The sequence below is a fragment of the Heptranchias perlo genome, chromosome 14, assembly GCF_035084215.1.
Source record: "Heptranchias perlo isolate sHepPer1 chromosome 14, sHepPer1.hap1, whole genome shotgun sequence".
In the NCBI taxonomy this organism is placed as follows: Eukaryota; Metazoa; Chordata; class Chondrichthyes; order Hexanchiformes; family Hexanchidae; genus Heptranchias; species Heptranchias perlo.
Window position 1 is genome coordinate 44,045,148 of NC_090338.1, and position 26,314 is coordinate 44,071,461.

General features: G+C 44.8%; 1 protein-coding gene across 1 annotated transcript in view; it reads right to left on the bottom strand.

Moving 5' to 3' along the window:
- The window catches only part of cdhr2 (cadherin related family member 2), a 122,345-nt gene that overhangs the window by 70,585 nt on the left and 25,446 nt on the right, over positions 1-26,314 (bottom strand). The window contains exons 4-6 of the mRNA XM_067996362.1: positions 21,337-21,476; positions 13,787-13,846; positions 12,483-12,563 (exon numbers count right to left, since the gene is read on the bottom strand). Coding sequence (XP_067852463.1) covers positions 12,483-12,563; positions 13,787-13,846; positions 21,337-21,476 — 281 coding nt within the window. The remainder of the gene's footprint in view (positions 1-12,482; positions 12,564-13,786; positions 13,847-21,336; positions 21,477-26,314) is intronic.

The window sequence follows — 26,314 nt, forward strand, 5'->3', positions numbered from 1 at the left end:
CAACAAAAAGATACAAAATTAATTATTAAGTCAAGTAATAATTAAGACACGTTTGGTTACATTATAAATTTAGCCTGCTTATCACAGGTTTCTACAAAGAATTCCAATGAATTTTCAACCCTCTAAAGTATTAAGGTTATGTCTTAATTTTAACTATAATTGTAAATATCATTGCAATGCTGGGTCCATTTTTCAAAACCACCTAAGTAGCTGGACCTGTGACTGCAATGTCTGGGGAAGTGGGTGTTTTGTTGCAGGGAGTGCAATATCCAGGGGATAGAGGGTAATCACACCCTTTGAAAGGAGTTGGTGCTAAACTGATTCACATGCAAGATTGTCTCCATGGTGTAAAATCTACCAACATGGTGCTGCCTGCATTATTTATTTGCTAAGCTTCCCTGCTCTCATCACATGCAAATGCCACTGTTACATTTACTTTGTAGCATGAGTCACAACTAACACTTATATCATCCAGGTAATTCTTGCCACACACCATCTCCAAATACAACAAAAGTATCACTGAAATCTGATTATAGCCATGCTCCAACTATAATAGTAAACAATTTTACAACACCAAGTTATAGTCCAGCAATTTTATTTTAAATTCACAAGCTTTCGGAGGCTTCCTCCTTCCTCAGGTAAACGAAAGCTTGTGAATTTAAAATAAAATTGCTGGACTATAACTTGGTGTTGTAAAATTGTTTACAATTGTCAACCCCAGTCCATCACCGGCATCTCCACATCCCAACTATAATAAACAGCTTTTGGTCTGTTTACGCGTTATCAGTAGTGCCTTGTAGTTCGAGTCTGCCATGCACCAAAGACAAATATTAAGCAGCTAGGTGCTTTTCTTGGTTTATCTCTAAAGTTGGATATCAATTCTGTACTCTGGATTTTGCCTCCTAGAACAGATTTTCAGCTCTCGCACAGGAAGAGACTGATTCCAATACAGTAGACAGCCACGCCCGACAGCACAACCCACGTTACCTCCAAAAGACAACGATGCAAGGCAAAGCAGAACAGAAAAGCACAGTCAAAGAAAGAGAGGCGGGTAGGACAGAGGGCTCTAGTCATCGGGGACTCCATTGTTATGCACACCGACACTACGTATGCAGAGACAAGGCTTTGTCCCATGCGATTTTCTGTTTGCCAGGAGCCAAAGTCAATGATCTTCACGACAGAGTGGATGACCTCATGAAAGGTGAGCAACATGGAACCATCATGGCATTGCATGTGGGAACAAATGATGTAATGGATAAAAAGTCCTTTCTCTTGCAGGACAACCACAGGAAGTTGGTGCATGCACTAAAGGATAAGGGAGCAAAGGTGGTCATCTCTGGCCTCCTTCCAGTATTACGGGGTTCTGCAGAAAGGAACAGCAGAATCATTGGACTCAACCTCAAGGACCTATGTAAGAAGAGGGGACTTACTTTTATTGACAACTGGGAAATTTTTCAGTGGCAAGGTAAGTTTTTTAGGAGGAATGGCCTCTATCTTAACTTCCTGGGTGCACAGATGTTGGCCAAGAATCTTGAGGTAACCTTTGGGGATCATTTAAACCAATTGAGCCAAGGGTTAGAATAAATAAACCAGCCAGTAGTTTTACTGGGGTCGGTAGCACTAATAGTCTACCCAGATTTTCTAAAGAGTCAGTGAACTGACAAATCATTGAAATGCTTCTATGCTAATGTAGTAAGTCTTGGAAACAGGCTGTTGGAACTACAATCTTATGCAGCATTAGAAAACCCAGAAGTTATAAGTGTTACTGAGACATGGCTAGATTTAAATGATAGTGCTGAATACCATATTGCAGGTTATAACTGTTTTAGGAAAGATAGGGAGGTGGTGTAGCCTTATTTGTATTAGTATGAACATAACACAAGAGAACATAAGAGATAAGAGCAGGAGTAGGCCATTTGGCCCTTCGAGCCTCCTCCGCCATTCAATGAGATCATAGCTGATCTGATTCTGGCCTCAATTCCACTTTCCCGCCCGTTCCCCATATCCTTTGACTCCCTTGCTGATCAAAAATTTGTCTAACGCAGCCTTGAATATATTCAATGACTCAGCCTCTACCGCCCTTTGGGGCAAAGAATTCCAAAGGTTCACAACCCTCTGAGAGAAGAAATTTCTCCTCATCTCCATCTTAAATGGACAACCCCTTATTCTGAGACGATGCCCCTTAGTTCTAGATTTCCCCCATGAGGGGAAACATCCTCTCAGCATTTACCCTGTCAAGCCCCCTCAGAATCTTATATGTTTCAATAAGATCTCCTCTCATTCTTCTAAACTCCAGTGAGTATAGGCCCAACCTGCTCAATCTTTCCTCATAAGAAAACCCTTCCATACCCGGAATCAACCTAGTGAACCTTCTCTGAACCGCCTCCAATGCAAGTATATCCTTCCTTAAATGAGGGGACCAAAACTGTACGCAGTACTCCAGGTGTGGTCTCACCAGCACTCTGTACAGATGTAGCAAGACTTCCCTGCTTTTATACTCCATCCCCCTTGAAATAAAGGCCAATATTCCAATTGCCTTCCCAATTACTTGCTGCACCTGTATGCTAACTTCTTGGGTTGGCAGCGGGGGGGTGGGGGGGTGATGGTGGTGAAGGGGCACGTGGCAAACCCGAATAAACAAACCTTACCGTTTCCAATGCGATCGAGAGGGGGAGATCGGGGTGGGGGGGGTGAAGAAGGGGAGATTGGGGGGGAGGGGAAGATTGGGGGAGAGGGGGAGATTGGGGGGGAGAGGAGAACATCAGGAGAGAGAGGGGAAGATTGGGGAGGGACAGGGGAAGATCGGGGGGGGTGAAGAAGGGGAGATTGGGGGAATATCGGGGGGGGGGTGAATAAGAGGAGTTTGGGGGGACATCGGGGGGGGATGAAGAGGGGAAGATCGGGGGGGACATCAGGGGCTTAAGAGGGGAAGATCAGGGGCACATCGGGGGGGTGAAGAGGGGAAGATCGGAGAGGGAGACATTGGATATCGGAGAAGGGTGGAAAGATAGACTGATTTTGTGTTTTAACTTAATGCAATGGTTTTTTATGTAATTTATTTTGTTTCTTTTTGCCTGATCCGGCCCTTCACGTTTGGTTTCACCAGGCATGAATCAGAAGCTGTGGGAAGCCACCCAGGTAAGTTAAAAATCGTTCTAACCATGTAATCTGTCACAAGTAAAGTGCCTGAAGTACCTCAATGAGGTACATTTGGCTCTTTAACTATCATCTTTGGGACATCCGCACACACACAGGTACATCTGTGGGGAACTCGAAAGTCGGTGGAATGGAGCGGGCTTCCGAATCCGAACGGGATTTCCCCAATTTTTGGAGCCCCCCCACCTGCCCTCACGCACCACAATGTCCTCCTCACAACTTACTTTTCCACTATCTTTGTATCATCAGCAAATTTGGCCACAGTACACTCGCTTCCTTCATCCAAGTCATTGATATAGATTGTAAATAGTTGAGGCCCCAGCACTGATCCCTGCAGTACCCCACTAGTTATCGATTGCCATCCTGAAACTGACCCCTTTATCCCGACTCTCTGTTTTCTGTTGGTTAGCCAATCCTCTATCCATGCTAATATATTACCCCCAACACCATGAGCTCTTACCTTGTGCAGTAACCTTTTATGTGGCACCTTATCAACTGCCTTATGGAAATCCAAATACACTACATCTACTGGTTCCCCTTTAGTCACACTGCTCGTTACTTCCTCAAAGAAATCTAAGAAATTTGTCAAACACGATTTCCCTTTCGTAAAATCATGTTGACTCTCCTTGATTTTATTTTGAGTCTCTAAATGTCCTGCTACTATTTCCTTAATAATTGATTCTAGCATTTTCCCAATGACAGATGTTAGGCTAATTTTTTTTTTATTCGTTCACGGGATGTGGGCGTCGCTGGCAAGGCCGGCATTTATTGCCCATCCCCAATTGCCCTCGAGAAGGTGGTGGTGAGCCGCCTTCTTGAACCGCTGCAGTCCGTGTGGTGACGGTTCACCCACAGTGCTGTTAGGAAGGGAGTTCCAGGATTTTGACCCAGCGACAATGAAGGAACGGCGATATATTTCCAAGTCGGGATGGTGTGTGACTTGGAGGGGAAAGTGCTGGTGGTATTGTTCCCATGCGCCTGCTGCTCTTGTCCTTCTAGGTGGTAGATGTTGCGGGTTTGGGAGGTGCTGTCGAAGAAGCCTTGGCGAGTTGCTGCAGTGCATCCTGTGGATGGTGCACACTGCAGCCACAGTGCGCCGGTGGTGAAGGGAGTGAATGTTTAGGGTGGTGGATGGGGTGCCAATCAAGCGGGCTGCTTTATCTTGGATGGTGTCGAGCTTCTTGAGTGTTGTTGGAGCTGCACTCATCCAGGCAAGTGGAGAGTATTCCATCACACTCCTGACTTGTGCCTTGTAGATGGTGGAAAGGCTTTGGGGAGTCAGGAGGTGAGTCACTCGCCGCAGAATACCCAGCCTCTGACCTGCTCTCGTAGCCACAGTATTTATATAGCTGGTCCAGTTAAGTTTCTGGTCAATGGTAACCCCCAGGATGTTGATGGTGGGGGATTCGGCGATGGTAATGCCGTTGAATGTCAAGGGGAGGTGGTTAGACACTCTCTTGTTGGAGATGGTCATTGCCTGGCACTTATCTGGCGCGAATGTTACTTGCCACTTATCAACCCAAGCCTGGATGTTGTCCAGGTTTTGCTGCATGCAGGCTCGGACTGCTTCATTATCTGAGGGGTTGCGAATGGAACTGAACACTGTGCAGTCATCAGCGAACATCCCCATTTCTGACCTTATGATGGAGGGAAGGTCATTGATGAAGCAGCTGAAGATGGTTGGGCCTAGGACACTGCCCTGAGGAACTCCTGCAGCAATGCCCTGGGGCTGAGATGATTGGCCTCCAACAACCACTACCATCTTCCTTTGTGCTAGGTATGACTCCAGCCACTGGAGAGTTTTCCCCCTGATTCCCATTGACTTCAATTTTACTAGAGCTCCTTGGTGCCACACTCAGTCAAATGCTGCCTTGATGTCAAGGGCAGTCACTCTCACCTCACCTCTGGAATTCAGCTCTTTTGTCCATGTTTGGACCAAGGCTGTAATGAGGTCTGGAGCCGAGTGGTCCTGGCGGAACCCAAACTGAGCATCGGTGAGCAGGTTATTGGTGAGTAAGTGCCGCTTGATAGCACTGTCGACGACACCTTCCATCACTTTGCTGATAATTGAGAGTAGACTGATGGGGCGGTAATTGGCCGGATTGGATTTGTCCTGCTTTTTGTGGACAGGACATACCTGGGCAATTTTCCACATTGTCGGGTAGATGCCAGTGTTGTAGCTGTACTGGAACAGCTTGGCTAGAGGCGCAGCTAGTTCTGGAGCACAACTCTTCAGCACTACAGCTGGGATGTTGTCGGGGCCCGTAGCCTTTGCTGTATCCAGTGCACTCAGCCGTTTCTTGATATCACGTGGAGTGAATCGAATTGGCCGAAGACTGGCTTCCGTGATGGTGGGGATATCGGGAGGAGGCTGAGATGGATCATCCACTCGGCACTTCTGGCTGAAGATGGTTGCAAACGCTTCAGCCTTGTCTTTTGCACTCACGTGCTGGACTCCGCCATCATTGAGAATGGGGATGTTTGCAGAGCCTCCTCCTCCCGTTAGTTGTTTAATTGTCCACCACCATTCACGACTGGATGTGGCAGGACTGCAGAGCTTTGATCTGATCCGTTGGTTGTGGAATCGCTTAGCTCTGTCTATAGCATGTTGCTTCCGCTGTTTAGCATGCATGTAGTCCTGAGTTGTAGCTTCACCAGGTTGGCACCTCATTTTTAGGTACGCCTGGTGCTGCTCCTGGCATGCTCTTCTACACTCCTCATTGAACCAGGGTTGATCCCCTGGCTTGTTGGTAATGGTAGAGTGAGGAATATGCCGGGCCATGAGGTTACAGATTGTGCTGGAATACAATTCTGCTGCTGCTGATGGCCCACAGCACCTCATGGATGCCCAGTTTTGAGCTGCTAGATCTGTTCCGAATCTATCCCATTTAGCACGGTGGTAGTGCCACACAACACGTTGGATGGTGTCCTCAGTGCGAAGACGGGACTTCATCTCCACGAGGACTGTGCGGTGGTCACTCCTACCAATACCGTCATGGACAGATGCATTTGCGACAGGTAGATTGGTGAGGACGAGGTCAAGTAAGTTTTTCCCTCGTGTTGGTTCGCTCACCACCTGCCGCAGGCCCAGTCCAGCAGCTATGTCCTTCAGGACTCGGCCAGCTCGGTCAGTAGTGGTGCTACCGAGCCACTCTTGGTGATGGACATTGAAGTCCCCCATCCAGAGTACATTTTGTGCCCTTGCTACCCTCAGTGCTTCCTCCAAGTGGTGCTCAACATGGAGGAGGACTGATTCATCAGCTGAGGGAGGACGGTAGGTGGTAATCAGCAGGAGGTTTCCTTGCCCATGTTTGACCTGATGCCATGAGGTTTCATGGGGTCCAGAGTCAATGTTGAGGACTCCCAGGGCCACTCCCTCCTGACTGTATATCACTGTACCGCCACCTCTGGTGGGTCTGTCCTGCCGGTGGGACAGGACATACCCAGGGATGGTGATGGAAGAGTCTGGGACGTTGGCTGAAAGATATGATTCTGTGAGTATGGCTATGTCAGGCTGTTGCTTGACTAGTCTGTGGGACAGCTCTCCCAATTTTGGCACAAGTCCCCAGATGTTAGTAAGGAGGACCTTGCAGGGTCGACTGGGCTTGGTGTTTTGCCGTTGTCGTGTCCGGTGCCTAGTGGTCCGATGCCGGGTGGTCCGTCCGGTTTTATTCTTATTATGACTTTTCGTAGCGAGATTTTACAACTGAGTGGCTTGCTAGGCCATTTTAGAGGGCAATTAAGAATCAGCCACATTGCTGTGGGTCTGGAGTCACATGTAGGCCAGACCGGGTAAGGGCGGCAGGCTTCCTTCCCTAAAGGACATTAGTGAACCAGATGGGTTTTTACGACAATCCGGTAGTTTCATGGCCATCATTACTGATACTAGTATTTTAATTCCAGATTTTTATTTAATTAATTGAATTTAAATTCGCCAGCTGCCGTGGCGGGATTTGAATTCATGACTCTGGATTTTAGTCCAGGCCTCTGGATTACTAGCCCAGTAACATAACCACTATGCTACCGTACCCGTTACCGTACCTGTCTCCCTCCTTTCTTGAATAGGAGCGTTACATTTGCAGTTTTCCAATCCGCTGAGACCTTTCCAGAAACTAGTGAAATTTGGAAGATTACAACCAATGCAACCGCTATCTCTGTAGCCACTTCTTTTAAGACCCTCAGATACAAGCCATCAGGTCCAGGGGACTTGTCAGCCTTTAGAACCATTAGTTTGCCTAGTACTTTTTCTCTAGTGATAGTGATTGTTTTTAGATCCTCCCTCCCCTTTGCCCCTTGATTATTTACTATTATTGATATGCTTTTAGTGTCTTCCACTGTGAAGATAGATACAAAATACCTGTTCAATACCTCTGCCATTTCCTTGTTTTCCATTATTATTTCACCAGTCTCATCCTCTAAGGGACCTATATTCTTTCCTTTATTAGCCGAGGCATAGAATATAAAAGCAGGGATGTTATGCTGGAACTTCATAAAACACTAGTTAGGCCACAGCTTGAATACTGCGCAATGGGGTCACCATTGACCAGAAACTTAACTGGACTAGCCACATAAATACTGTGGCTACAAGAGCAGGTCAGAGGCTGGATATTCTGCGGCGAGTGACTCACCTCCTGACTCCCCAAAGCCTTTCCACCATCTGCAAGGCACAAGTCAGGAGTGTAATGAAATACTCTCCACTTGCCTGGACGAGTGCAGCTCCAACAACACTCAAGAAGCTCGACACCATCCAGGACAAAGCAGCCCGCTTGATTGGCACACCATCCAACACCCTAAACATTCACTCCCTTCACCACCGGCGCACTGTGGCTGCAGTGTGTACCATCCACAGGATGCACTGCCACAACTCGCCAAGGCTTCTTCGACAGCACCTCCCAAAGCCGCGACCTCTACCACCTAGAAGGACAAGAGCAGCAGGTGTATGGGAACAACACCACCTGCAAGTTCCCCTCCAAGTCAAACACCATCCCGACTTGGAAATATATCGCCGTTCTTTCATCGTCACTGAGTCAAAATCCTGGAACTCCCTTCCTAACAGCACTGTGGGAGAACCTTCATCACACGGACTGCAGTGGTTCAAGAAGGCAGCTCACCACCACCTTCTCAAGGGCAATTAGGGATGGGCAATAAATGCCAGCCTCGCCAGCGACGCCCACATCCCATGAACGAATATTAAAAAAAGTTCTGGTCACCACATTACAGGAAGAATGTAATTGCACTAGAGAAAGTGCAGATGAGATTTACGAGGATGTTGCCAGGTCTGGAGAATTTTAGCTATGAAGACAGTTTGGATAGGCTGGGGTTGTTTTCTGTGAAACAGAGGAGGCTGAAGGGTGATTTGATTGAGGTGTACAAAATTATGAGGGGCCAAGATAGAGTGGATAGGAAGGACCTATTTCCCTTAGCAGAGGGGTCAATAACCAGGGGGCATAGATTTAAAGTGATTGGTAGAAGGATTAGAATGGAAATTAGGAAAAAAAATTTCACCCAGAGGGTGGTGGGGGTCTGGAACTCACTGCCTGAGAAGGTGGTAGAGGCAGAAACCCTCAACTCATTTAAAAAAAATACCTGGATGTGCACCTGAAGAGCCGTGACCCGCAGGGCAACGGACCAAATGCGGGAAAGTGGGATTAGGCTGGGTGGCTCATTTCTCAGCCAGCGTGGACACGATGGGCTGAATGGCCTCCTTCTGTGCCATAATTTTCTTTGATTTCTATGATTCTGTACTTACTTTAGCTACTCTCTTCCTTTTTATATACTTGTAAAAGCTCTTACTGTCAGTTTTTATATTTCTTGTTACTTTACTCTCAATCTACTTTCTCCCTCTTTTTTTTTAGTCCTCCTTTGCTGGTTTCTGAAGTTTTCCCAATCTTCGGCTTACCACTAATCTTTGCCACGTTACATGCCTTTTCTTTTAACTTGATACCATCCTTAACTTCCTTAGTTAGCCATGGTTGGTACACCCTTCTCGTGGAGTCTTCCCTCCGTACTGGGATATATTTTTGTTGAGAATCATAAAATATCTTTTTAACTGTCTGCCATTGCTTATCCACCCTCATACCTTCTAATCTCCTTTTCCAGTCCACTTTAGCCAATTCTGTCCTCATGCCATTGTAATTGCCCTTATTTAGGTTTAATACAGTAGTTTCAAGATCCTCACTCAAACTGGATGTGAAATTCTATCATATTATGAGCACTGTTTCCTAAGGGATCCTTTACTTTGAGGTCATTAATTAATCCTGTCTCATTACCCATTACGAGATCTAAAATGGCCTGTTCCCTGGTTAGTTCCACAATGTATTGTTCTAAGAAACAGTCCCAAATACACTCTATGAACTCATCCTCAGTGCTACTTTTCCAATTTGATTTGTCCAATCTATATGAAAGTTAAAATCACCCATGATTATTGCATTACCTTTTTTCAAGCCCCATGATTTCTTGATTTATATTTTGCCCCACAGTGTAGCTACTGTTCGGGGGCCTATAGACTACTCCCACCAGTGATTTCTTATCCTTGCTATTTCTTACCTCCACCTAAATTCATCCTGATCTTCTGAGCCAAGATCATTTCTCACTATTGTACTAGTTTCATCCTTTATTAACAGAGCTACCCCACCACCTTTTCCTTTCTTCCTATCCTTCCGAAATGTCAGATACCCCTGAATATGCAGTTCACAACCTTGGTCACCTTGCAACCCTGTCTCTGTAACGGCAACGAGATCATACCCATTTGTTTCTATTTGTGCTGTCAATTCATCTATCTTATTACGAATGCTGCGCGCACTCAGATAAAGAACCTTTAATTTTGTCTTCTTACCATTTTTTCCTACTCTGACTCCATTTGCTGGTGCACTCTTATGTTTGTTTGCTCTGTCCCTTCCTGTCACACTCTGTTTATCATTACCCCTATCTCTTCCCTCTACTACTTCCTTGTCCTTTCTCTTCAACATTCTAAATTTCCCCCCACCTGAACCCTCCCCTCTCCCATTTAGTTTAAAGCCCTATCTACAGCACTGGTTATTTGATTCACCAGAACACTGGTCCCAGCATGGTCCTGACAGAATAGCTCTCTCTTTCCCCAGCCACACCAATCTTTGAGCCACGCATTCATCTCTCTGATCTTATTTACCCTATGCCAATTTGCTTGTGGCTCAGGTAATAATCCAGAGATTATTGCCTTTGTGGTTTTGCTTTTTAATTTAGTTCCCAGCTGCTCATACTCTCTCGGCAGAACCTCTTTCTTAGTTACATATGTCGTTGGTACCTACATGGACCACAACATCTAGATCCTCACCCTCCCACTCCAAGTTCCTCTCCAGCCCGGAGGACATGTCCCGGGTAGGCAACACAGCCTTCGGGACTCATGCTCTTAGCTACAGAGAACAGTGTCTATCCCCCTAGCTATACTGTCGCCTGCTACATAGGAACATAGGAACAGGAGTAGGCCATTCAGCCCCTCGTGCCTGCTCCACCATTTGATAAGATCATGGCTGATTTGTGATCTAACTCCATATACCTGCCTTTGGCCCATATCCCTTAATACCTTTGGTTGCCAAAAAGCTATCTAGCTCAGATTTAAATTTAGCAATTGAGCTAATATCAATTGCCGTTTGCGGAAGAGAGTTCCAAACTTCTACCACCCATTGTGTGTAGAAATGTTTTCTTATCTCGCTCCTGAAAGGTCTGGCTCTAATTTTTAGACTGTGTTCCCTGCTCCTAGAATCCCCAATCAGCGGAAATAGTTTCTCTCTATCCACCCTATCTGTTCCCCTTAATATCTTATAAACTTCGATCAGATCACCCCTTAACCTTCGAAACTCTAGAGAATACAACCCCAATTTGTGTAATCTCTCCTCGTAATTTAACCCTTGAAGTCCGGATATCATTCTAGTAAACCTACGCTGCACTCCCTCCAAGGCCAATATGTCCTTCCGAAGGTGCGGTGCCCAGAACTGGTCACAGTACTCCAGGTGCGGTCTAACCAGGGTTTTGTATAGCTGCAGCATAACTTCTGCCCCCTTGTACTCTAGTCCTCTAGATATAAAGGCCAGCATTCCATTAGCCTTCTTGATTATTTTCTGCACCTGTTCATTACACTTCAATGATCTATGTACCTGAACCCCTAAGTCCGTTTGGACATCCACTGTTTTTAACTTTTTACCATTTAGAAAGTACCCTGTTCTATCCTTTTTTGATCCAAAGTGGATGACCTCACATTTGTCTACATTGAATTCCATTTGCCATAGTTTTGCCCATTCATCTAATCTATCAATATCACTTTGTAATTTTATGTTTTCATCTACACTGCTTACAATGCCACCAATCTTTGTGTCATACACTGCTTACAATGCCACCAATACTACTACCACCTTCCTTTTTACTCCCCCCACTTTAATGGCCTCCTGTACCACGGTGCCGTGGTCAGTTTGCTCATCCTTCCTGCAGTCCTTGCTCTCATCCACACAGCTTGCAAGAACCTCGCAACTGTTAGTCAAGTGCAAGGGCTGAAGCTCCTACAATGCTACATCCTGGATCCCCATACCTGCCTCACTCACAGTCACACTCTCCTGTCCCTGACCACAGGCCAAACCTAAAGTATTTAGTCTAACTGTAGACAGTATTTAGCCTGACTGCCTCCTGGAACAAAGTGTCCAGGTAACTTTCCTCCTCCCTGATGTATCGCAAAATATGCAGCTCGGACTCCAGCTCCTCAACTCTGAGTCGAAGTTCCTCCAGCTGCAGACACTTACTGCAGATGTGGTCGCCCCGGACAAGGCAGTCCAGTAGCTCCCACATGTTGTAGCTGCAGCTCATCTCCTGCCCTGCCATATCTATAGTATTTATTTAAGGGACAGAGCTCTCGCTCTGCACTGTTTTTATCCCCTCTCACTGTTTCCCACTGCTCTGGTGAACTCTCACTCTCGCTCTCTGTTGTTTTTATCCCCTCTCCACTCTCACTGTTTCCCACTGCTCTGGTGAACTCTCGCTCTGCGCTGTTTTTAATCCCCTCTCCGCTCTCACTGTTTCCCACCGCTTTGGTGAATTTTTCCATTCCCACACTACTCAACCATGTGGTCTCTCTGAGTAAGATTTGCCAATTTTCTGACTCTATGGCCAATTTGTGCCACATTATGGCTAGTTTAATGATACTGTCACAGAAAATGGATTGAAACCGCCCATATTTATTTCATTGCATCAATTTGCGCTGGATTTGAAGCCAAGTTCCAGAGTTAAAAGAACAGTGTTATTTGCTACTGCATCATACAGTGCCTCAAATGCTTCAGTGATAAAAACTGAAAGTGACTCACCTCATAAACAGATACTGTGTATGGAGCATTTATAAATATAGGTGCGTTATCATTGGCATCTTTAAGAATGATTATTTGTGTCTGGAGATAAAACCAAGAAATATTATTTTAACTACAAAACAGCCAGCTATTAAAGGGAAAACCATAACTCCAATTTTAACCTAACCCACCTCGCTGGAGAAGTGGATTTGGGTCAGACACCCTTTTGACTCACTAGACAGTAAAATCGGACGAGGTGTAAAACTGGCACCTGACCTGAACCCATCCATTCTTGCTGGACGGGTTAAGTTAAAATTGGAGCTCATATTTTTAGTCTCTAATTGAAGATAACTGGATATCTCATTCTAAATCTTACACCACACTTTCTAACTGAAATTTGATCAAATTTACACAGATAATTTCTATACAGTACTGTTTTTAAAGGCATCATCTGACTTCTAGAAAGTTTTCAAACAAACTACAGTCCTGGAAAAATCAGAGACAAGCCTTTCCCAAAATCTTTACAGCTACCAAATTGGCTATCTTGGAAATTGTGCATTGCAACAAATCTGCAATGTCATTTTTATGTCATGATACCTTTAGAAGTATGAAAGTTTCAGTAATCAGTGCAATCACAACATCAATTTGATGAAGCAATTCGCTTTACCAGAACACACATGTGAGCAATGCTGATCTACTGTCTAAAACCTATCTGTTAGATGTGACAAGCCTCATCAATTTTAGAAACAGAATAAATCTAAACATACAAACTGGTAGTAAACGCTTACCTATTATTATAATTTTCATATATTACATTAATAAGATTAAGGCTTAATCTTCCCAACTGAATAGTAGCAGTGAGTTAATTTTCTAAGCAATATTTTATTGATTGTGGAAATGATTAACAAAATATTTATGCTAGATCTTGTCCAAGTGCAGGACACTGAACACAGTTAACCAGGAAGTGAGTCACCTCTTGTCTAAATTTTACTTGTTCAGCAATCTTCTAAATACTAGGATGGATCTGGGTGACAAATTTAAACTTGCATATACTTACAGCCCTGAACTATGGCCAAGTCAGATGTGTTGACTGAAAGACAATTTGCAACCTATTTTGCTTATGATTAATTTTTTGAATTGATTAATTACAGTTGTTTACTTATCAAAGCCATGCAATTTCAGCATATCCTGTCATTTTCTTGCTTTGTATGTTTTGCCATATTTTTAACCATGGCAATACCACCCCTTTTAACATGCGTCCTCAGTTCAATTTTCCATTATATTTAAACTATTTTTTATTATTAAATAAATATAACAAAACTCACCAAGAAAACCTCATTTGCTCCATCTTTAACACAAATTCTAACTCTCAACTGAGGTTTAGCCTAGTATTAAATGTAAAAGAAAACAATTAGCTGTAGCAAAAAATACAACTTTTAACACATTCATAAAACTAATAGTGATAAACTGTCTCATCAAATCTTGTGTGATAACGTATGACTGAGCTCACAGATCTTTAAGATTAAATTGAACCTTATTATTCGAAGCAGTTTGCAGGTGACATTTATGGTCTTAGCCAGGCTGTCACACTAAGTAATCTTCTTAAAAATGGAAAAGAGCTGACCCTTTACTGGTCCAGACAGCAATATCTTCCTTCACTTCCTCTCTCCATTGAGTCAGAAGGGCATGGGTTCAAATCCCATGTTCACAGTTAGACAGAAGATCAAAAAAGCTGGCAGAAGGGCTATCATGCATGGACAAAGAAGCATTGGGAACAACAGACAAGCAATAGGAGAAACAATGGGAAAGCCATACAATGGGAAAGCCATACATATAAGGAATGAAGTTCAGAAATCGACAGGACCGTGGACAAGGTGGCAGAGATATTGGCCCATTCCCCGTGCCTGAACGGTGAAGCCCGAGGCTCACCAGATATTAGACCATGGGCCTCATTATAATGGAGACAGCTCAGTAACAGGGCCTGCTGGTGACGAGCAGTGCAAAACCGGGCCCCTGCTGGTGTTGCAGTGGCCCTCAGGTAAGTGGGTCTGGGGGTCAGGTCTGGAATTGAGGCCAAGGGTCAGGTCGGGGGGGGGGGGGTCAGGTCCGGGATCAGGTCCAGGAATCGCAGGGGCCAAAGAGCGCGGGTTTGGGAATCATAGGTCTGAGAATAGCGGAGCCGGGGATCGGGGCCATATGCAGGAGAGATCGAGGGCCAGGGCTGGGTGCAGATGACATCGGGGGTGGGAAAGCAGCAACGATCAATTCCTTTAATGTGGGGGAGAGAATACTCCTGCTCCTCCCAGCTCCACATTCAGGTAAGATACTTACCTTCTTGGTTGGGCCTAGCAGGTTTGGTTTCCTTAAGTGCAGACAACGATGGCACTGGCTGCCTCAGGGCAGACCAGTCTTGGAGAGGGGACCTCAAACAGGCGTTAGGACCCTTATTTGCATATGGAAAGGGCCTAACGCCCTTGTCCTTCACCAATATGGCGGTTGGCACACTTCTGGCTGGAAATGTGCTCACACTTCCTGCCTGCCATATTGGGCCCTCAGTAGTCTGGGTAGTGCCCAAAACAAGCCTGAGTCAGAAGGTCATGGGTTCAAGTCCCATGCAAGAACTTTATCGCATAATCTAGGCTGACACTTCAGTGCAAATATTAAGGTAGCGCTGCATTGTCAGAGATGAGATGTTGAACCAAGACCCCATCTACCCTTTCAAGTGGGCACTACTCAAAGAGTAGGGAATTCTCCTGAGGTCCTGCTGACATTTATCCTGCAACCAATGCTACAGTAACTGGTCATGTGTCTCATTTGTTGAACGTGGGACTTTGCCGGACGTAAATTGGTTGCAATGTTTGCTTACGTAACAACAGTAACTACACTTTAAAAGTAACTCATTGGTTGTGAAGTGCTTTGGGATGTCCAATATAATTACAATTTCTTTCTTTCTTTAATTAATCTAAAATTTGGCATATTTAATGAAAGTACATCCTATGGATATACTCAATCTAGATATTTTACAGATAAATCACTAAATATAAATAACAATATTATAAACACGAATACTAGTTGGCATTGCGTAAATCATTGAGTGAATCAAGGGCTATGAGGGCCAATTTTAACTCAGCCCACCTGTCAGAAATGAGGCGAGAGCATAGTTAGAATTGCTGTGGTGAACTTATTGCCTCGATCTTACTCCATTGCCATATTTACTGGGGCTTTCTGCTGGGCAGTCCAATTGCCCTCCTGAATCAGACGAGTTCCTCATTACTCCATGGAAATTGGGGTGGAATGATGTACCAAGGATCCCAATGTAATTTTAAGGGGCAACCAGGCGGAGAGTGCACCGTACACACTCTGTCCATTTGTACCAAATGATGAAGAGGAAGAGCACAAAAAGTTAAGTGAGAATTATTTTTGTGGGGCCAGGAGGATCAAGGTACTCCTCTGGGCTCCACAAGCCACCCTGGGCTCCTCCCTTCCACAATCGGTCCCCCCTCCCAGACCGACCATTCAGCTGGCCAGATCGGCCTGTGGGACACCTGCTACTGCATTGGCCTAGAACCAGCCAGCTGGTGCTATGCTCCAACCCGTGATATGCTCCTCCTGCACTATGTGGGAAGTCATGGACACTATCAGTGTCCCTGGCGACCATGTGTGCATGAAGTGTGTCCAGCTGCAGCTACTGGCTAACCGTCTTTCGGAGCTGGAGCTGCGGGTGGATTCACTGTGGAGCATCCACGATGCTGAGACTATCGTGGATAGCACGTTCAGTGAGGTGGTCACACCGCAGGTAAAGATTACGCAGGCAGAAAGGAAATGGGTGACCGCCAGGCAGAGTAAAAGGACTAGGCAGGTAGAGCAGGAGTCCCCTGGGGCCATCTCCCTCTCAAACAGATATTCTGCTTTAGATACTGTTGGGGGAGATGGTTTATCAGGGGAATGCAGCAAGAGCCAGGTTCGGGGCACCACGGGTGGCTCTGCTGCACAGGAGGGGAGGAAGAAGAGTGGCAGGGCTATAGTGATAGGGGATTCAATTGTAAGGGGAACAGATAGGCGTTTCTGTGGCCGCAAACGTGACTCCAGGATGGTATGTTGCCTCCCTGGTGCTAGGGTCAAGGATGTCACGGAGCGGCTGCAGGGCATTCTGGAGGGGGAGGGTGAACAGCCAGTAGTCGTGGTCCATATTGGAACCAACGACATAGGTAAAAAAAAAGGGACGAGGTCCTGCAAGGTGAATTTAAGGAGTTAGGAGATAAATTAAAAAGCAGGACTTCAAAGGTAGTGATCTCAGGATTACTACCGGTGCCACGTGCTAGTGAGTATAGGAACAGGAGAATAGACAGGATGAATGCGTGGCTGCAGGGATGGTGTAGGAGGGAGGGATTTAGATTCCTGGGACATTGGGACCGGTACTAGGGAAGGTGGGACCTGTACAAGCGTGACGGGTTACACCCGAGCAGGACCGGGACCAATGTCCTCGCGGGGGTGTTTGCTAGTGCTGTTGGGGAAGGTTTAAACTAGAGTGGCAGGGGGATGGGAACCTGAGCGGGGAGTCAGAAGGGAATAAAATTGAGAGCAGCAAGAGAGGGGAAGACCAAGGGGAAATCTACAATACAAATAGTATAAACAGTTGTTCAAGAACAAGTGAGAGGGAAAAAAGTAGAGCAGCGGAAAGAAAGTGTACTTTAGGCACGACAGATAAAATAAAAACTAGAAGGCGTAAGGCGATTAACCCAGCATCAAAGCTGTGGCAGGGGGTTGGGAACCTGAGCAGGGAGACAGAGGAAAGCGTGTCAGGAAGGGACAGAAGGTATGGAGTAAAAGGTAAAGTGTTAAAAAAGGAAAAAGCAGGAACTAAGTGTCACAAAACATATTTGAAAGTTCTTTATCTGAATGCACATAACATTCGTAACAAAATGGACGAGTTAACGGCACAAATAATTACGTATGGGTATGATCTTGTGGCCATTACAGAAACATGGCTGCAGGGTGAAACGACTGGGAATTAAATATGCCAGGGTATTTAACAATCAGGAAAGACAGGCAGGTAGGAAGGGGAGGTGGGGTGGCTATGTTAATAAAGGAAGGAATCACTGTAATACAGAGAAATGATATTGGGACAAAGCATCAGGATAATGAAACAGTTTGGGTAGAGATAAGGAATAATAAGGGGAAAAAACACTCGTGGGCGTAGTATATAGGCCTCCTAATAGTTGCAACTCTACTGGAAGAAGTATTAATCAGGAAATAGTCGGGGCATGTAATAAGGGAACAGTTATAATTATGGGGGATTTTAACTATCATATTAACTGGACAAATCAAATTGGGCAGGGCAGCCTTGAGGAAGAGTTTATTGAGTGTATTAGGGATGGATTTCTTGAGCAGTATGTAACTGATCCTACAAGGGGGCAAGCAACCTTGGACCTGGTCCTGTGCAATGAGCCAGGATTAATTAATAATGTCCTAGTTAAGGATCCCCTTGGAATGAGTGACCATAACATGGTTACATTCCATGTCCAATTAGAGGGTGAGAAGGTTGGTTCTCAAACAAGCGTACTGAGCTTGAATAAAGGAGACTATGATGGTATGAGAGCGGAATTGATTAAAGTGGACTGGGAAAATAGATTAAAGGGTAAGACGGTACATGAGCAATGGTGTTCATTCAAGGAGTTATTTTACAACTTTCAAAAAATATATATTCCACTGAGGAAAAAAGGGTGTAAAAGAAATGACAGCCATCTGTGGCTAAGTAAAGAAATTAAGGATAGTATCCGACTAAAAACAAGGACATATAAGGTAGCCAAACTTAGTGGGAGGATAGAAGATTGGGAAGTCTTCAAAAGACAGCAAAAAGTAACTAAAGGATTGATTAAGAAAGGGAAGATAGATTATGAAAATAAATTAGCAAAAAATATAAAAACAGATAGCAAGAGTTTCTACAGTTATATAAAAAGAAAAAGGGTGGCTAAGGCAAACATAGGTCCCTTAGAGGATGAGACCGGGAAATTAATGGTGGGAAACATGGAGATGGCAAAAATGCTGAACAAATATTTTGTTTCAGTCTTTACGGTAGAGGACAAACAGGGGGCTCTAGGGGAGGAGGAGCTAAATACGATTAAAATCACTAAGGAATTGGTACTCAGTAAACTAATGGGACTCAAGGCGAATAAATCCCCTGGACCTGATGGCTTACATCCTAGGGTCTTGAGGGAAGTGGCAGTAGGGATTGTGGATGTTTTGGTAATAATTTTCCAAAGTTCTCTGGACTCGGCAAAGGTCCCGGCAGATTGGAAAACTGCTAATGTAACACCCTTATTTAAAAAGGGTAGTAGGCAGAAGGCTGGAAATTATAGACCAGTTAGCCTAACATCTGTGGTGGGTAAAAGTTTGGAGTCTATTATTAAGGAGACAGTAGCAGAACATTTGGATAAACATAATTTAATAGGACAAAGTCAGCATGGCTTTACGAAGGGCAAGTCATGTCTGACAAATTTGCTTGAGTTCTTTGAGGACATAATGTACAGGTTGGATAAAGGGGAACGAGTGGACGTAGTGTATTTAGACTTCCAGAAGGCATTCGACAAGGTGCCACATAAAAGATTATTGCTCAAGATAAAGAATCACTGGATTGGGGGTAATATTCTGGCATGGGTGGAGGATTGGTTATCTAACAGGAAGCAGAGAGTTGGGATAAATGGTTCATTCTCGGACTGGCAACCAGTAGCCAGTGGTGTTCCGCAGGGGTCGGTGCTGGGTCCCCAACTATTTACAATCTATATTAACGATTTGGAGGAGGGGACCGAGTGTAACGTATCAAAGTTTGCAGATGATACAAAGATGGGAGGGAAAGTAGAGAGTGAGGAGGACATGAAAAACCTACAGGGGGATTTAGACAGGCTGGGTGAGTGGGCGGAGATTTGGCAGATGCAATACAATATTGGAAAACGTGAGGTTATGCACTTTGGCAGGAAAAATCAGAGAGCAAGTTATTTTCTTAATGGCGAGAAACTGGAAAGTACTGCAGTACAAAGGGATCTGGGGGTCCTAGTGCAAGAAAATCAAAAAGTTAGTATGCAGGTACAGCAGGTGATCAAGAAGGCCAACAGAATGTTGGCTTTTATTGCTAGAGGGATAGAATATAAAAACAGGGAGGTATTGCTGCAGTTATATAAGGTATTAGTGAGACCGCACCTGGAATACTGCATACAGTTTTGGTGTCCATACTTAAGAAAAGACATACTTGCTCTCGAGGCAGTACAAAGAAGGTTCACTCGGTTAATCCCGGGGATGAGGGGGCGGACATATGAGGAGAGGTTGAGTAGATTGGGACTCTACTCATTGGAGTTCAGAAGAATGAGAGGCGATCTTATTGAAACATATAAGATTGTGAAGGGGCTTGATCGGGTGGATGCGGTAAGGATGTTCCCAAGGATGGGTGAAACTAGAACTAGGGGGCATAATCTTTGAATAAGGGGCTGCTCCATCAAAACTGAGATGAGGAGAAACTTCTTCACTCAGAGGGTAGTAGGTCTGTGGAATTTGCTGCCCCAGGAAGCTGTGGAAGCTACATCATTAAATAAATTTAAAACAGAAATAGACAGTTTCCTAGAAGTAAAGGGAATTAGGGGTTACGGGGAGCAGGCAGGAAATTGGACATGAATTTAGATTTGAGGTTAGGATCAGATCAGCCATGATCTTATTGAATGGCAGAGCAGGCTCGAGGGGCCGATTGGCCAACTCCTGCTCCTATTTCTTATGTTCTTATGTTCTTATGCAGTGGGATGCCGCTTTCAAATGCAACCTGGAGTCATTGGTGACTGCTTTCCCTGCCACACATCGCCATGCGAAGCACCACCTCCCACCCAGAAGCAAAGAAGAAAAGAAAAAGATAGAGGCTGTAGCGGAAGAGGATAAAATAGAAAAGCAAAAAAAAGACTTTGGGGCAGCAATAATGAAGAGAAATGAAAGAGAGACGAGAGACAAAGCTAGAAAAAGGTAACAGAGAGAGAGACGTTATTCTCACCATGAGAGATCATCGACTAGTAATGAATAAAAATTGATATGAAATGACTGGCACACAATTTGTACATCAAAGGAATATTATTAAAACAATGCAGCATATATTTCATTAATAGTACATGAAAAGTTTAATTTAAGCTTGAAAGCTAGTTTCATTGACAACTTATAGATAAGTGTTTTCTTTTTGATAGATTGTCAGTTTTCTTCCTCCTTTTCCCCAGCCAATTTTCTACTTTCCTTTCCACCTACCTTCTCTTGAAAGCATGGACTGTTTGAAGGGATAAGATTCCACAAATGCTACAATACCTCATCCAAGTAGTCATTCTTAATGTTTCAGCCTCGCCATTGGCTAATTTCAGACTATTCCATTGGAGAGTACATTACAACTGAGTCTAATCTTGTCCTCCCTCAACGTCCATACATGCAAGCCCAGAATAGGTGGGAACTCTGGCTAATGTTCCTCTCCCTATCCCAGAGACACTGGGATCAATGATAGTTCCACATCATCATCCCAGCTGAGTTCAGCTAACTCACACACCATCCTTTGGCAGGAGATCCGGAGAATCCTGTGACAATTCTCCCCCTGTGGTTTCTCTGTACCATATATTCAATTATGTTTTGAGGCCTTTCGTCCATTTTATGTAATATCCTAAGTGGCAGTTCTATATCCCTGCATGATGTAGCACTAAGAGGTATTGAGCAAAAAACAGCAAGCATAAAATCAGCCCCAAGAATCTCTGAACGTATTGAAATGTTTTGTAAGGGTTAATCATAATACCGAGCCACCGCTCAGAGCTGAAACCAGAATGTTTGTCCTTTAAAATATCAAACTATATTTCTACTAAATTACCTCTCGGTCTAATTCACGTGCAACTGTGACAACGCCAGTGTTTTCATTTAACTTGAAATATACTGAATCTGCTCCAGTCATAAAATAGGTCAATGGGTCATTCTCTGGGTCAGTCGCTATAATCTTATATGCTTCTTCACCTGGAAAAATAAGAAAATGAACTATTAATCATTAATTCCTTTATTACCTTTCTTCAAGTATTAAAAATATCATAGGTATTCTTACACTAATTCAAATATTATATAATTTTTTTTGTTTCAGGCTCCGCAAAAGACAAAATATTGATACCCAATATTAGCACATAAAATGGACGTAGACATGGACACAGAGGGGTAGACCTTTCCCCCAAAGGGTGTTAGCAGTGCGCACCTGCTGGCCACCTGATAGTCCCGACGGGTGCCTGGTCCATTTTGAGCGTCAGCGGTGAGTGATAAACGAGCGCCTCGGGAGACCCGCTGATCTTGGGCCGCCACAACATTCGGCTGCCCAGCTGGCCTCGGAGCACAGGGAAAGATAGGTCCAGGGGAGGGGGGTCCATTCTCAGGGCAAACCGGTGTGGCAGCAGACCAGGTTGTTTTTGCTGAACCTGGAGGAGACTCCTGCTCGTCCTAACCGCACAGTAATGAAATAAAACTGAACTTCTGGGCTCCTTTTTGGCTGAACCGCCTGCTGAAACTGTGTGGAACGTGCTCTGCCCATGTTCTGCCCGTGCTCTGCCCAATTGAGTCCTATAATGGCAATCGGGGTTCTATGTACATCATAGGACCCTGATTTGCAAATGAGCAGAGCCTGCCGCCTGGCTCAGGCGGGCACTCATGCCGCCCAGCGATAAGTCCTTAGGAAAATTGCGGCAGCCACACCACCTGCGGGAACTGAGCAGTAAGCCAATCGCCACCACTTTTGAAGTGCTACCATCGTGTTTCCACCGAGGGAAAGGCCACAAGATCTCTCCCACAGAGACACATGTATTGATTTCCCTCTGCTTTCCCATTCCTAATTAGATGTAAAGTGGCAGAGACAGCAGGGAGAAATGGGTGGTGAGGCCTACTGCTGCCTTCCTGCCCCAACCTTGCCTTTCCAACCACCCCCCCCCCCGCCCAACCTCTGTGGACACTACTGCTGGCTGTCCTTCCCCAGCCACCAACTGCAAATATTGGTGGGAAGGCGAGGCTCAGATTCCTAGCCCATTCCCCTCCTATCTTCCCCTCTTACCGCCATTCCCTGGGAAGGCCAGGTGAATTCTGGTGAGAGTCCCAGAGTTGGCAGTAGGAAGGCCATTGATGGAGGTAGAAGATCGAGTAGTGGCCTCCTCTCACTGAATTTCTGCCCAATCACTTACCTGCTAAAGGCCTTGGCTGCAGCCTACAGGGCACCCCGACCACTTTAACCTGTACTCCTGCCTCTCATGGTGCTGCTGTGGTGGTCCCACAACAGCACATCATGAATTTTCCTGGGGGCCACTGGCAGGTCCCATTTGCTCCCGAGAATGCTATCGGGAGGCCCATCAAGCGTGGATAATGACCCAGGAAACAAGACTGCCATCATGGTGGGGTTTGGGCGGCAGGCAGAAGTCCCGCCCTGACCCTGGGGTGGGAAAAGGAAAATACAGCTCACAAATGCAGACATGCACATAGAAGGAAAGAGAAATGAAGAGGGGGAGAGAGATGGGCCATAAACATAGGAAGTAAGTTAATAAAAGCTACCAACATGTTTGTGGCACTGGTGTGAGATGGTGCACAAAACTTTTTTACAGTTGCAGTGATAGTACATCAGACATTGCATTGATGGAAATTTACTTTCCCTGCTCTCAAAATCCTGCACCAATTCTAATGGGAAAATTAAACTGCAGTACGTGATTCGTGTACTGCTAAATAATATTAATGATGTGGCAATGCCAGTGATGGACTGGGGTTGACAAATGCAAGGAATCTTACAACACCAGGTTATAGTCCAACTGTTTTATTTGAAAATCACAAGCTTTCGGAGGCTTTCTCCTTCGTAACCTTCCATGGAATCCGAATCCCACACTCACCTGACGAAGGAGAAAGCCTCCGAAAGCTTGTGATTTTCAAATAAAACAGTTGGACTTTAACCTGGTGTTGTAAGATTCCTTGCAAATAATATTAACACAGATAATGCAACAGTATTCCATGGCAATTCTACACAAATAAAATTTGGCCTATAGTGTTTAATTATGGCATATTAGATTTTGTGAATTATGAAAGTCCACTCTTAATAATCAAGGGATTTTGGGGGTTGAGTGGAAAGTTTAAGGAAATCATATAGCATAATAACTTTGTTTATCTAATTAGTAGCCCTCCACTGATATTTGGCTGGGATTACCCCTGTGCACAAGTGTGTCAGCAAGCTTTTTTGAAAATCTCTCAAGTGACTCTTGCAAGCCCAGCTGAATGGCACATATCAATGCTCTGGTAACAAACATTGCTCAGCAACCTTTAGGCACTTCGCTTGTCTTCCTCATAACAGGGATAAGAAGGGGAAATTTTTTCAGTGTGGTAATTCTCTTCCAGGTGACAGAAATTACTGTGGGGAGTTCATTTCCCTTCATCATTCATATCACACCTTCTACACGCTTCCAGTTGGTCAGGTACCAGAGCAGTAAAATACTTACTTGAAAGAAAGTCAAGGAAACCATGCGATAAATCCTAACAAATAAATAAATATGACGAGCATAAGTCTAAGTGAGAAATAAAATTATGAGTCGATACATGTCACAGGAAAAAAAAACACCTCTGGTCTGTCTGACTGCTAGGTTCAAGACATAGGGCTGAATTGTCCTCCCGATGGTGGGTTAGCGGTAGAGTGGGAATAGCGCCCACCCATGTGAATCGGCTGCTAACCTTCTCCTTTTTCTTCCCAGTGCCTTCACTATCAATGCAGGGCAAACTTAGAACAATAGTCATAGAATCATAGAATCATAGAAGTTTACAACATGGAAACAGGCCCTTCGGCCCAACATGTCCATGTCGCCCAGTTTATACCACTAAGCTAGTCCCAGTTGCCTGCACTTGGCCCATATCCCTCTATACCCATCTTACCCATGTAACTGTCCAAATGCATTTTAAAAGACAAAATTGTACCCGCCTCTACTACTGCCTCTGGCAGCTCGTTCCAGACACTCACCACCCTTTGAGTGAAAAAATTGCCCCTCTGGACCCTTTTGTATCTCTCCCTTCTCACCTTAAATCTATGCCCCCTCGTTATAGACTCCCCTACCTTTGGGAAAAGATTTTGACTATCTACCTTATCTATGCCCCTCATTATTTTATAGACTTCTATAAGATCACCCCTTAACCTCCTACTCTCCAGGGAAAAAAGTCTCAGTCTATCCAACCTCTCCCTATAAGTCAAACCATCAAGTCCCGGTAGCATCCTAGTAAATCTTTTCTGCACTCTTTCTAGTTTAATAATATCCTTTCTATAATAGGGTGACCAGAACTGTACACAGTATTCCAAGTGTGGCCTTACTAATGTCTTGTACAACTTCAACAAGACATCCCAACTCCTGTATTCAATGTTCTGACCAATGAAACCAAGCATGCCGAATGCCTTCTTCACCACCCTATCCACCTGTGACTCCACTTTCAAGGAGCTATGAACCTGTACTCCTAGATCTCGTTGTTCTATAACTCTCCCCAACGCCCTACCATTAACGGAGTAGGTCCTGGCCCGATTCGATCTACCAAAATGCATCACCTCACATTTATCTAAATTAAACTCCATCTGCCATTCATCGGCCCACTGGCCCAATTTATCAAGATCCCGTTGCAATCCTAGATAACCTTCTTCACTGTCCACAATGCCACCAATCTTGGTGTCATCTGCAAACTTACTAACCATGCCTCCTAAATTCTCATCCAAATCATTAATATAAATAACAAATAACAGCGGACCCAGCACCGATCCCTGAGGCACACCGCTGGTCACAGGCCTCCAATTTGAAAAACAACCCTCTACAACCACCCTCTGTCTTCTGTCGTCAATCCAATTTTGTATCCAATTGGCTACCTCACCTTGGATCCCGTGAGATCTAACCTTATGTAACAACCTACCATGCGGTACCTTGTCAAAGGCTTTGCTAAAGTCCATGTAGACCATGTCTACTGCACAGCCCTCATCTATCTTCTTGGTTACCCCTTCAAAAAACTCAATCAAATTTGTGAGACATGATTTTCCTCTCACAAAACCATGCTGACTGTTCCTAATCAGTCCCTGCCTCTCCAAATGCCCGTAGATCCTGTCTCTCAGAATACCCTCTAACAACTTACCCACTACAGATGTCAGGCTCACCGGTCTGTGGTTCCCAGGCTTTTCCCTGCCGCCCTTCTTAAACAAAGGCACAACATTTGCTACCCTCCAATCTTCAGGCACCTCACCTGTAGCTGTCGATGATTCAAATATCTCTGCTAGGGGACCCGCAATTTCCTCCCTGACCTCCCATAACGTCCTGGGATACATTTCATCAGGTCCAGGAGATTAAGCTACCTTGATGCACGTTAAGACTTCCAGCACTTCCCTCTCTGTAATATGTACGCTCCTCAAGACATCACTATTTATTTCCCCAAGTTCCCTAACATCCATGCCTTTCTCAACCGTAAATACCGATGCGAAATATTCATTTAGGATCTCACCCATCTCTTGTGGTTCCGCACATAGATGACCTTGTTGATCCTTAAGAGGCCCTACTCTCTCCCTAGTTACTCTTTTGCCCTTTATGTATTTGTCGAAGCTCTTTGGATTCACCTTTGCCTTATCTGCCAAAGCAATCTCATGTCCCCTTTTTGCCCTCCTGATTTCTCTCTTAACTCTACTCCGGCAATCTCTATACTCTTCAAGGGATCCACTTGATCCCAGCTGCCTATGCATGTCATATGCCTCCTTCTTCTTTCTGACTTGGGCCTCAATCTCCCGAGTCATCCAAGGTTCCCTACTTCTACCAGCCTTGCCCTTCACTTTA